Source organism: Sinocyclocheilus grahami, unplaced genomic scaffold, assembly GCF_001515645.1.
Source record: "Sinocyclocheilus grahami isolate Dianchi unplaced genomic scaffold, SAMN03320097.WGS_v1.1 scaffold711.1, whole genome shotgun sequence".
NCBI lineage: Eukaryota > Metazoa > Chordata > Actinopteri > Cypriniformes > Cyprinidae > Sinocyclocheilus > Sinocyclocheilus grahami.
The window spans coordinates 204,900-217,979 of NW_015505890.1; the positions used below are offsets into that span (position 1 = coordinate 204,900).

At 37.3% G+C, this 13,080-nt stretch overlaps 1 protein-coding gene across 1 annotated transcript in view; it reads right to left on the reverse strand.

Moving 5' to 3' along the window:
• Window positions 1-12,249: 12,249 nt before the first annotated feature.
• Window positions 12,250-13,080, reverse strand: part of LOC107560132 (RNA-binding protein 7) — a 5,874-nt gene continuing 5,043 nt past the window's right edge. The window contains exon 6 of the mRNA XM_016244216.1: window positions 12,250-13,080. Coding sequence (XP_016099702.1) covers window positions 12,947-13,080 — 134 coding nt within the window. The 3' untranslated portion in view covers window positions 12,250-12,946.

The window sequence follows — 13,080 nt, forward strand, 5'->3', positions numbered from 1 at the left end:
AATACATAGAGATAGAAAAATATATATATATATATATATATATATATATATATATATATATATATATATATGCAATTAATTCCACGTTCTGCTCAGAAAAATATCAGATTTAAATAAAAGTATTACATTTATTATTATATAATTTATTATTATTATGAATGTTACTGGTATCATTTTGTAAGATTCATTATTTTACATTATGCAAAATTCGAAAACTTTTTCATTTGTAATCTTTCATTATCTAATGGCATTTTGTTTTCCAATCAATTCACCAGAATTAAAAAATTTAAATAAACATATTTTTTTCTCAATGAATTCCAAGTTCTGTTCTGAAAAAAAAAATCTGATAATATAAAATGAATAGGATATGAGTACTCAGCTTTTTGTGTAAGTTAACATGAAATCAAATTCCTGTGTGCTGTTTTAATGTTGTGCAAGATTCGTAGCTTGAAATGTTCCAATCAAATTGATTCATCATTGCACATTATGCAAATAAAAAAAAAACAATTCCATTTGTAATCTTTCATTATCTAACTAACTCCATTTTGGTGTGTTCCAATCAATTCAGCAGATATAAAAATGTCAATAAAAAAATCCACGATTAATTGTGAGCCTGGGAGAGCAAACATAGAGAGCATAATGGTCTGGTTAATACAAAAACGGTTCCAAAAGGTTCCAAAATTAAGATCGCGAGTGTAGCATCTTAGTGGAAATCATTAATGTTGTGTATTTTTAGGAACAGTTCTGCTCTTTTCAAACCTATTACACATCGTACATGCCTGTAAAATCTAGTTTACAAGCTGCTAAAGTGAGCCGGAGGTTTAACAGCCGTCACGTCCGAGCGAACTCAAGCCGTGTAATGGTGTCGGCGCACCTTCACTAATTGTGTAGGTAAGTGTGAAGAGTTTTGCCCTGTGTGATGTAAGGTGGCTGATCCGGAGGTCTGCTCTGGTGATGTAACTGCTGTTTTACACTGAACTCTGGGAGGATAATGACTCTCCTATGATACACACTGTCAGCGACTCAATGCACTCTGGGTAATCATTTTTAGCTGGGGCATCTGTACCATCTCCCTTACAGTTTTAATATTTCGAACTCTCTCTCTTTGTCTCCTGCTCTTTTATTTGCAGACATCAGTGAGACGCCAGAGTCCATAAAATGCAACACGGGGGCCGTCTGAGCAGAGAGAGGTCGCTTCAGTGAGCATATAATACCTCCAGGAGAAAAAAAAAAAGCATATGTCGTCAAGCAAAAAAAGTGAGATTTATTGAGTGAGGTGAGAATGGAAGAGCGTTTGGTGAAATGAATACATGATGTCATGTCCATTTCACAGGCAAATTGGTTGCAATCTTCTTTAATCCCGGTAAATGCCTGGGATGTCTTATCTAATCGTTTGATTGCTTATAGATAAAACGAAAAATGACTGTGGTAAAGCCAAATATTTTATCGAAAATCATTTCCTTATTTAATATGGCCCGAGGGAAACATAATCATATAAAAACATTACTGTTTGTATTTGTAGTAGTTTACTGCAAATAATGAGGGCAATTTCTCTCTTAAATACTTGAATTGTTGCCTTTTCTTTACTTAAATAATAATGATATTTATCCTTATAAAATCTCTTTCATATTTTAATTGTAAATCTGGTGGCAAAACATCAAAAACAGGTACATTTCATTAAGTATGCTATTAAAAAGTATTTGCCTCTAGGGCTTTTATGCAGATAAAAGTTAACTATTTTATAAATGGCTCATAATGCCATTAGGATTTGGGAGCCCTGTACATAACATATATACTTGAAGCTAAAAAAAAATGTTAAGTGCAACATATAAGCAGAAGTTGTCCACACACACATAAATGCACAAACACGTATGCACTCACACTAGGGCTGTGCGATTAATCGAAATCGTCATAAAATCGCGATTTGAGCTTGCGCGATTTCTAAATCGCTTTATAGCACGATTTTCCGCTTTCTGATTTTTGGCTAGATTTAAAACAAGGAAAAGTGCACTTTTAGCTAAACAAGGCAATAATAGATGGCACTCGTGGTGGTAGTTAAGCAAAGTTATATTTATTGAGTTTAAACGTGAATATGTCTATGAAAGATCGTGTTCCTGTACTGTGATAAAAGAGAATCACTGTGCTGAAAAAGCATTTTCAGAAACAACGTTTGGATTTGAAATCAAAATAATGGATAAATGTTGTGTTTGTGGATCCGGAGAAGACTGCAAACGGTTCCTGTGCGAAAGCAAAATGAGTCCGTGCTGCTCCTGCACCGCATACACATACTGTATACGCACTGCAGACGGAGTACGTGTCAACTTGGCGCAACAAATCTAGTTCAACATCTGAGGCAACGCCACAAAGGGCTCTATGACCAATGCTGCCATGTCTATTCTAGAGACATTTTGTTACACCTTTACTTAGTGATTATTTTGCCTTATGTCTGTTCTAGAGACATGTTACACTGCAAACGGTTCCTGTGCGAAAGCAAAATGAGTCCGTGCTGCTCCTGCACCGCATACACATACTGTATACGCACTGCAGACGGAGTACGTGTCAACTTGGCGCAACAAATCTAGTTCAACATCTGAGGCAACGCCACAAAGAGCTCTATGACCAATGCATGGCAAAAAAAAATCCCTGGATTTTTTTTCCCCTGCCATGTCTATTCTAGAGACATTTTGTTACACCTTTACTTAGTGATTATTTTGCCTTATGTCTGTTCTAGAGACATGTTACAGCTTTTTGATAAAGCTCTAATTGGTTTTCTTTTGGAGATATGTTTCAAATGCACACTGAATGCATTCATGACTGTAAAGCATGTCTTTGTGTGTCAAAATCGCGATTAAAATCGAAATCGCAAAATTGATAAACAAAATCGCGACAGGTTTTTTTTGTCCATATCGCACAGCCCTACCTCACACTCACATGTAAGTCAGGATGATCTCATTGCTATCAATGCAACACGTTCAGGCATGACATCCCTTCTGGCTCATCTCTCTGTCTTTCTTTCTTGCCCTCCCTTTTCTTTCTTTAAAATCAATCCCAACAATCGCATTGTAATGTCTATCAATCAGTTTTAATCTATGCAGTGCCCTGACACTGTGCCATCATGTTCTGTATAATTATTATATTAATTATATCATGCTATTACCATATTTTTTCATGAAATGGAAACTCTTGAACATTTGCTTCTCTCACATTTGCAGCAAATGCATCCTGTTAGACTTAAGTCTCTGATCCACATTTAGACTGGTAATAAGACAATCAATACGTTTCTTAATTGGATCTTAGATCCCTGTTAATTAACGAACTTACTTGAATGAGTCAATGAGATTTTCCTGAGGCCTTATTATTATGATGCCATACCCTGCACACATTTTGGGAAATGTAGTGTGAAAATTGTTGTCTAAAAAAAGATGCAACATTTTATTTGTCCTAAAAATATCTGTGTCAGTTTGTTGTTCCATTTCCTTGTCATGACATGCTGGGTATCAGGAAATCTTTTGCTTTGAGTTCAGCACCTCGACTTCGTTGTTGTGAACGAAGTGTCAAGTTTTCATTACTCACGATAAAGCTGTGAAGCTCGTGCTTTCCCCCGACCGACGGCCAGAAAACAGTAGCAAACGTTAAGCTCTTGATTGCGCTCTTTCAGTCCTGTCTTATTTTCCTTGAATGATTGGATTCCAGAGAGATGATTTAATTTGGCACTTGATGTGCATTCGAACTCTCTGTAACACGGTACACTGTGTTTTGGTTGGGCCATGTGGTGACAGATTTAATGCTTCATCACTCATTTGAGTTTTTATCTCTCAATATCTATTAAACCTATCCAGCAAGTTGGAAGAACAGGGGGAAAAAATACATAAGGTAGAGCTCAGCCTCTGCAAGTGAATGGAAAGAGTTTCTTTTTCCAAATCTTCCTTGCTGCAAGCCAGATTTTGAGCTGAATTTGCTCAAGCGTATTGATAATGCAGATGATAGCTTTATATTTGTTTTGTCTTCCAGACATCTAACAACTTCCCTTAGGACTGTAAAAAAGCGTTAAGCTCTGGAAAACATTAAGCAGTGTACTTCTGTGTATCATATTACTTATAAATGTTTAGACATGAAACAGTACCCTGTGAATTATTTGGCTTCCATAATTACCCAAAGGGAAGATCTCACAATAGATATCCATAATACCCTGATAATAGGTTTCCATAAATGTGAACAGCCACACCCTCCGGGTTGCATCATGGGTGAGGTCTGACAATTGTGACAAAATGCATCTATAATTGCATGCTTTGTTTATGTGTGTGTGAACATAATTGGTTCTCATCTGAAAGACATCCGCTTTTATTATCTGCAGTGGATAAATGTAAAGGCAAGGTGTGGACGGTTGTCTCTCAATCATTTACTCCTCTAAAGGAAACTCATCCTCCTATTAGGTTGTTTTTCAGCATGCTGTCAAAGGAGATCGCACTATCTATGAGTTTATCTGTATCTCCTCCTTGTTCCTAAAAGCCTTTCCTGTATTATGAAGAGAGAGACGTGTCTCCAAACGAAAAATTCAAACCTGCTATTATGCTGTGCTCCCCTCTCAGGTGAAGCTCTTAAGTGCGTAGGCCTCACCATTGTCAACACCAGTAGGCTATTCATTCAAAATAATAAAAAAGGCAAAAAGTGGAGTGGTCCTGAAGGGTTATTTTTGCTTATTGTACAAGATACTTCTTGTTACACTGCTACTCATACAATTTTAAAAAAGGGAAATGAAATATGGATTTGAATTTTTTTTTTTTAAGAATCGTACATGTCACCTTAACGCTTCCGCCAAGAAAAAAAAAAAATTCATTACAAATATAAAACAATCGGCAAAGCAGCTAAATTAATATTGTTACAGTACTATATGATAATAATACTGACATCTCCGAGGTCGTTTTCAGTACAGATGATATGATGAAAGACAAAAAAAAAAAGCGCGAGTCCGCAGACTAATACAAGATACCTGAAAGTAGCGCCGGATTTGTCTACTGAGCATTGTTGCCACAAAACAATCGGCAAAGCAGCTAAATTAATATTGTTACAGTACTATATGATAATAATACTGACATCTCCGAGGTCGTTTTCAGTACAGATGATATGATGAAAGACAAAAAAAAAAGCGCGAGTCCGCAGACTAATACAAGATACCTGAAAGTAGCGCCGGATTTGTCTACTGAGCATTGTTGCCAAGTCCGCGGTTTTCCCGTGGAATTGTGCTACTTTAACACTGTTGCCGCGGGTTGTTCTTAATGTCCGCAGGTTGAAGCAACCCCAATAACGTGATATATAGACCCTGGAATGTGAATTTTACCGGAGGATCTCTGCCGAAAAACGTGTATTTTACCCGTATTTTTACCGGGGAACCCCTCCCCCCTCCCGAAACGCGACAAGTTTTAAGACAAGTCATGTCTCTCGGCGGCCATCTTTGAAACGCCTCTCGGGCATGCAAGTGCAACTCCTATCTCTTTGAGTGGGGAAACATCAAATTCTCCAAAACTGTTCACTAAGCTTACGATTAAATTTCATATTTGAAAGCACCAAATAAATCTGACAACTGTGTCATAAATGGTGTTACTTTTGCTCAAATAGCGTTATAAAAAGCATATGTTTCAGGCTAGATCAGCCAGTGCGCATGCGCAGTCCTGAGCGCACGTCTCAGAGCGCTGACTGTTTCTATAGCAACCGGGACGCTTCTAACGGCAGCTGCAGTGACGCGCTGACTTTACCGATTAGCGATTGGCTCTTTTATTCAGAAGGCGGGGCTTCCAGCGATTGAGCGGCCATATTGAGCGTTGCATTTTTCCCCATTCAAAACTAAGAGTGGAACGTCTTGGGTATTCTATAGTCTTTGGTTTTGGGCTAGTTTTGAGTAGCAGTTGGGTGGGTTTTGTTTGCGAAAAGAGTAGAGCGGGCATTTTCAATTAACCTAATTTCTATGTTGAGCTTCGTGCTTGGAGTGAATTGTGGACTTTACAGAGAAGCTTCCAAAAGTTGAGAAATGTTTAACACTATGCAAATATCGAGCGAAAAACGCCGGGTGGTGGCCAATTGCTATGAGATGCATGTAGCGACGTCTGGCATGTGCGTTTCATAATCTGTTTATTGAGTGTAGCGCATAAATCATATTGTTTATATTTGACGCTTTGCAGTTGTTATAGGCTATAGACATGTAGCCTATGTTAAATATTGCTGTTTGCGTGATGATGCTTTCATCGTGACTCGAGACTGATTGTGTTTGCTGAAGTTATTAAATAGGCCTACTGCGTCTTTACTTTACTTTGGACATTCGGGAACAAAGCTTGCATCGATCTAACTGTAATCGTGGGTATATATTTGCCGTGTGCCGACAAAAAAGAATACATTAAATGTTCCCTACAGACACAAGCCACAACCCAGTTTTGCCGCTTTAAAAGACATCGTTAAAGGGATATAAAAGGTGAATGCTGAAAGTAGGATATGTAATATTAGAGGATGTATTTAATCTGTTTGAATTTCACATAGGCTAATCTCACATTTAAAAACGATTTAGCCTGTCAATGACTGCCTGTCACAACTGTAACCGAATATTTTGAAGTAGGCTAGTCAAGTGAACAAACATGTTTAATGAGAAGTCAGGGTTGCATGTTGAAGTTTGTAAGCAGACATTTTAGGAGCATTTCAATACTTTTGTATATGAAATACAGTGTCATTTTTGACTAATTGACTCTAGACGCTCTGTGTTGTATTTTGGTGTGTCTTACAGTGTCTCCTAGTGGTGACAGAGTGGTCCTGAGTTGTGACGACAGATACTCTCTCAATGTGGGAGAAACCAGGGCCAATGGCCTTTCAGTAAGTGCCAGTCTTAATGCCAGTTACATTCTATATTAAGCAGTATCATCCATTGATGTGCTGGCATATAGAATATCTCACACCCCTCAGAATTGAAAAGAGACAGTGTGTGGAGCGTTCTGATATTTGGGCTGGATATTCTATCCCCCGCCCCGGCCTGCCAAAACTCTTACACTGCCTTGTATCTCACAGCTGTACATACATGTGTGCGTAAATGTGCCTGCCTATTCTCGCATACATGTTTATGACCTAATACTACGTATGTATACATTTGCATGCATGCTTTGTCACGCATACACATGTATGTCTATGTTTGTTAGGGTTGTGTATGATGAAAGTGAGAGACCTGTTAAAGCTATTTTTATCATGATCCCGTCCGTTTAGAGGATGTGGCTCTGATTTCACAAATTGCACAGCAGGTATGAGGGAGCGAAGATGCTCTCTGTCAACACGCATCAGGATTGGAGAGGGATGCTTTGCACTTTTCTGGACTAGTTTGGAATTTTGCACCCCAACACTTGATGCTAAATTACTTTAGATACATCTGTCTGCTAAATGAATAACTGCATGTAATTACTACTCAGTTTCATAGACGTATATATTGTTAAAAATAAAGGAGTTTTCACAGCGATGCTATCGAAGAACCATTTTTGGTTGCTCAGAAAACAATTCAGTTAACTGTTCTCAAAAGAACCATGTTTTTTTTTATAGTGTATAGAACATTTGAATAATCTGAAGAACGTTTTTCCAGTTTCAAAACTTTTTGTGCATTTGAAAGATGCCATGGATTTGAAAGATTCTTCACGATAATGTCAATAAAGAACTTGTATTTTTAAGAGTGACATAACTGTTTCAAAGTACCAAATCTGCAGTATTGGCTTTTTGAGCATCATTTTAATATGATCTGGAGACGCCTGGTTGTGAAATGAAGGAAAATCTCTCGATGGTTTCGTGTTGTGAAACAAGATCAATATGTACCTAAAGCTATCCATCAACGCAAAACAAGATTTGCTGTGAGATCAGTCATTCTGACCTGAAAAACTTGCTTGCCTTGCAACTTTCAGCACTTCGTTTTACAGGACCAGATTTGATTTGGTCATATAACTACAGTAAAGAAAGAAGAAAAATGGCCTGCACTGGTGGGCCTGGTACGGATAACTGTCAGCATACATGTCAAGTGTTAATATAGGGAACATTTATGTGCTACGAGTATAAGGAACGGTGAGTTTTAAATGACAACTGGAATAATATTTGCTCTGTGGTTCTCTGTTTGGGAAATCACATACGCAACCACAGAGTTAAGTCCTTGCTAAACCTTTGGATGGGTCACAGTTGCTGCGAGAATTCACAAATGTGCTTAATCAATCCCTTAAACCTAATTACACAGGTGCCGCTACCAATATGATGCAATCGTGATCTTGAGGGTCAAACATTTTTTATTTATTTTTTTTACGCATCCCATGTTGCCTGATGTATTACAACCTGGATTAATGGCATGCCAGGAACATTTTGCAACGTCTTGTGAACTTCACACAATGCTGCTCATTATGCTGGAATGACATTGCACCTGTTGCTTCAGGATGTCATACCTGACTGCATCCTATGTTGCATAGTCAAGAGTGTGGCAACAGTTCTGTAAATAGATAAATGTCCTGTGGCTTCCAAGAGTTTGTGTTCCTTGGGGCGAGTAAGAGGAGAAGATGTCATTATTTTACCACAGATACCCAACTCATTATAAATGTGACAGTTTAAATGAATGAAACAAATGCAGTTTGGGGAATATGAGCACACTAATACCCCGAGGTCACTGAGGCAAAAACGGTCAAAACATGGTAGGCTAAAATGTTTAAAGATGAAATATGATGAGTGTCATCTCATTGTGCCATGATAAATCATCAGGGAGAAGTGATGATATTTCAAAGAGACGTCTGTCTGTGGAGTTCAACTATTATCTATTCAACTGTCATGACTATGGCCAGTGATTATATATATATATATATATATATATATATATATATATATATATATATATATATATAAAGTCCCCCCCCCTCTCTGTTTTTTAAGCACAATTCGTTAAAAAAATGTAAATAAAAATTCAGCAATATTTTCCCCGCATTGCTTCTGTAAGAGTCTTTCGTGAATTAAGAGGCAGAATCAACAGGTGTTTCTCATATCAGTGTCAGCAAGTTCAGACAGTATTAAGCGTGTGAAATGATGGAGGTGAACAGACATTTCTCTCGGTTTTGTTACAGAAGGAGTGAGAAAGACAGCTCTCTCCAGACAGCAGCAGCAGCAGCAGTTTTGTTTGACATTATGATGCTTATTACAGATGGACCGCTGCTTTGATGTTCGTGGCGCACTGGACTCCTTCATCGAGCTCAGTGTCGGGTTTCTGCTTTTCAGAGCCGTGTGTCCGCTGTCCAAATGATTATCATTTTCCCATGTATGAGAGTAAATATAACTCTGCAGAGGATCCGAGATAACAGCCGCCGCGTTCAAAGCGTGAGGGATTATGTCAAGGAAATATAGAGATCTCCATTTGAAAAGCTTTGAGCTCTTTTTGGTTGGAGACCTTGATCAAAGGGAAGAAATGAGAACAACTGCTGCTGGCTTTAAAACAGAGGGATACAACAGAATATCAAGATAAACAGACTGCACAGTGGGAAGTGGGTGCATATGGCACCTGTGGACTGGAGATAGATAGATAGATAGATAGATAGATAGATAGATAGATCTTAATACGCAGTTTTTGCGTGCATATGATACGCACTTTGTTGGCGTGCATATGATACGCATTTTGGCTTGCATATAGTACGCACCTACCTCACACCCCTAAACCTACCAATTTCGTATCGTATGCACGCCAAAGTCGATTTTTGCGTATAAATAGTACGCCAAATAGAAACAGAAAACCGTGCCACTGAAACGCACATTCGTGAGATCGGGTTATGATATTTCAGCGTGCTCTCGCTCTCGGTGTGTGTGTAACACGTGCATTAATTAAAATAGGAATTTAAGAAGGTATAATATTTCAACACTCTTAAAATGAAGAAAAGGATAGGAACTTTAAAGGTTGTTTTTTATTTTATGATTATGATTATTTTACTCATCCTAGGAGTTGGAAAAGTTTCATAAAAGTTGTATGCTATATAGGCCTACCGTACACTCTAAAAAAATGCTGGGTTGTTTCAACCCAGTGTTGGGTCAAATATGGACTAACACAACTGTTGGGTTAAAAAGCTAAATTAAAAATGTAACCAAAATTTAACCGAACAGTTGGGTAAGTCCATATTTGACCCAACATTGGGTTGAAACAACCCAGCATTTTTTAGAGTGTATACTTACAGATACAGTATATATTTATTTTCATACAGCAATATACACTCTTAAAAATATTCTACACTCTAAAAAATGCTGGGTTGTTTCAACCCAATGTTGGGTCAAAAAGCTAAATTAAAAATGTAACCAAAATTTAACCCAACAGTTGGGTAAGTCCATATTTGACCCAACATTGGGTTGAAACAACCCAGCATTTTTTAGAGTGTATACTTACAGATACAGTATATATTTATTTTCATACAGCAATATACACTCTTAAAAATAAAGGTGCTTCACGAAGCCAAAGAAGAACATTTTTGTCTAAATGGTTCCATAAAGAACCTTTAACATCTGAAGAACCTTTCACAAAAGGTTCTTTGTGGCGAAAGAAGGTTCTTCAGCTTATAAAAAGGTAAGAAAGAGATGGTTCTTTGAAGAACCTTTGACTGAATGCTTCTTTGTGGAACCAAAAATGGTTCTTCTATGGCATCGCTTGAAGAACCTTTTGAAGCACCTTTATTTTTAAGAGTGTATGGATTTCAATAGAGTGGGGAAAGGCTGGCGGGGGTGAAGGGCCACAATAAGCAGCCATCGCTTTCTGGATCCCGGACGCCAAGCAGCTCAATCAATTAAGCAGTGAATGCGCAATGGCTGAGCTCCTCAGTAACGCGTTTCCCAGTACAGCAGCTTCACTAGAAGCCGAGCCTCCGCAGATTGATGCACAGACTCGGGGCTCAGCGCGCTTTTGGATCCAGGAGCTTTGTGGGGATGTTCGGCTTCACACGCACCGGGAGCCGCTGATGGCAGCTAAAGCACTTTCGGAAGGGCAGATTATGACCTCAGATCGGACATGAAAGGATCCCGCTGCCTTGTGTCACGGAGCTGATGTAGAGCGACCACTGGCAGGTCAATGCCGGATTGTATCACGACTATTACAGTTCCAGTTCCAGTTCTAACGAACCCTTTACAAACATGTAGCCTACCGTTTTCGTCACAGAAAGAAAGGATAAAAGAAAGAAAATGACAAACATTCTAAAAGCTAAAGTGGTTGCAATATATTCCTATTAATTTATTACAGTAAAAAAAAAAAAAACAATTGTAGTCCTTGGCATTTTTTTCTCTCTCGAGTGATTAAATACGTAATGTTTTAAGTCTAAACGTACAGTAGGCGATAATACCTAATCCGTGTCTATTATTATTATTTTACGATTTAATTAAATTTAAAGGTGGAAGTTTATACAAGTGGGCAAGTACGTTTCTTGATTAATATCTAATAGGCAATGTCGTCTTATTTTGCGGAATTTTTCATTTGTATGATAAAAAAAAAAAAAGTATATAGCCAACCAAACTATGAGCAAGTGAAAACACTTTCTATAAAGAATACAAATAAAGGACACCAAACTGTGAATTAGATATTGGCTGGATGGTCGTCTAAAGCATGTGTTTTTGCACAATTGTCCGGAACCACCTTTTTAGAGAAATAATGTCCAGGTAAGTGGGATCTGACCAGGTAGACTTGATTTAGCTAGAGCTGGTAAATCACCTGACCATTACCAAAGCAAGCTAATATGAATAGGAACTCGAATTCAACAAAATGTTAACAATTTTTTTTTTTTTTTAAAGATTTTACTCCTTTGCAAATCATTCAAAAACTGTCCCACTTTTGCATACAATGTCCTACATTTTCATTATTGAAATAATGTATTAAGTCTGTATTAGAATCCATACATAGGCTTAAAAAAAAAAGTATACTTATTTACAGAAGCATACATTTTTTTGACTATACATGCTTCAATTATGGCGCCACCTTCAGACTGCTGAAATCTGTGTTAGAGCTTCTTCATGTGCCCTGAATAGGGTTGCAAAGGGGTGGAACATTTCCAGAAACTTTCCAAAAAATCCCTGGAATATTAAAAAAAAAAATCCTGGAAAGTTTCCAAAAATGTCATGTTTCCAAAATTTACTGAAAATGATCCACCTTTATGCAACCCAGTTAAAAAAACATTTGCAGAATTAAAACAATCAACAGTTTTCACATAAGAGAGTAGCACAACGAATTCAGACAGAAAGAGATCAGTAAACAGTGATTTTTATGAAATCAAATGTTGCACTTGACAGTAAAAATCGTGTATATACCAAAGTATTAAAACTAGTTATTGCTCCAAATTTTCAAAGACTATCTTGATGAATTAATAATCAACATTATCCTAATCACATCCCAAAAGAGGAACGTAGTAAGTAAACAAAATCAGTAAAAAAAAAAACATTGTTTATCAAACATAAGTCACCTGAAAACTAGTTTTCTATTTTTCATAATGAGAAATCCTGAGAAATTACAAATCTCTAGAGAAAAAGAAATCTACCATATTTTGCTCTTTTATGCATTTTGCTGTTGTACAGAAATTCATCTCAAAAAGGACATTCTTAAAAATAAAAATTATATAAACATAGGTATCCCCTGAGATCAAAATATACATTTAAAACAGGTCAGCACACAAAATGGCCAATTTATTACTGGTTTTGTATTTTTTTTGTTCTTGCATCTCTAACAATTTCAAGTCTAAATGCCTTAACCTCATGTCAAAAATGTGCTTTTGTGCAGTACAGTGCTAACGTTTTTTTTTTTATATAAATACATATATATATATATATATATGCAAACAGCTGAGATGCGATTTACGAAATTTAAAAAAAATTTAAAATCTAGGAGGATAACAAAAGGTTATTAAAACAGTTGATTAAAAATGCTTACAGGAGAACTAAAATGCTTTTAAAATGGTTTCCATCGTCCCTCTCTCGAGTCTCTCCGTCTTTCAGGAGGGTGATTTCTGTTGTGTCCTCCGCTGCGGTCATCGTGGTGATAGAAGTCACCTCGCTGGCTGTCGCGCCGATGCCGGTCATAGC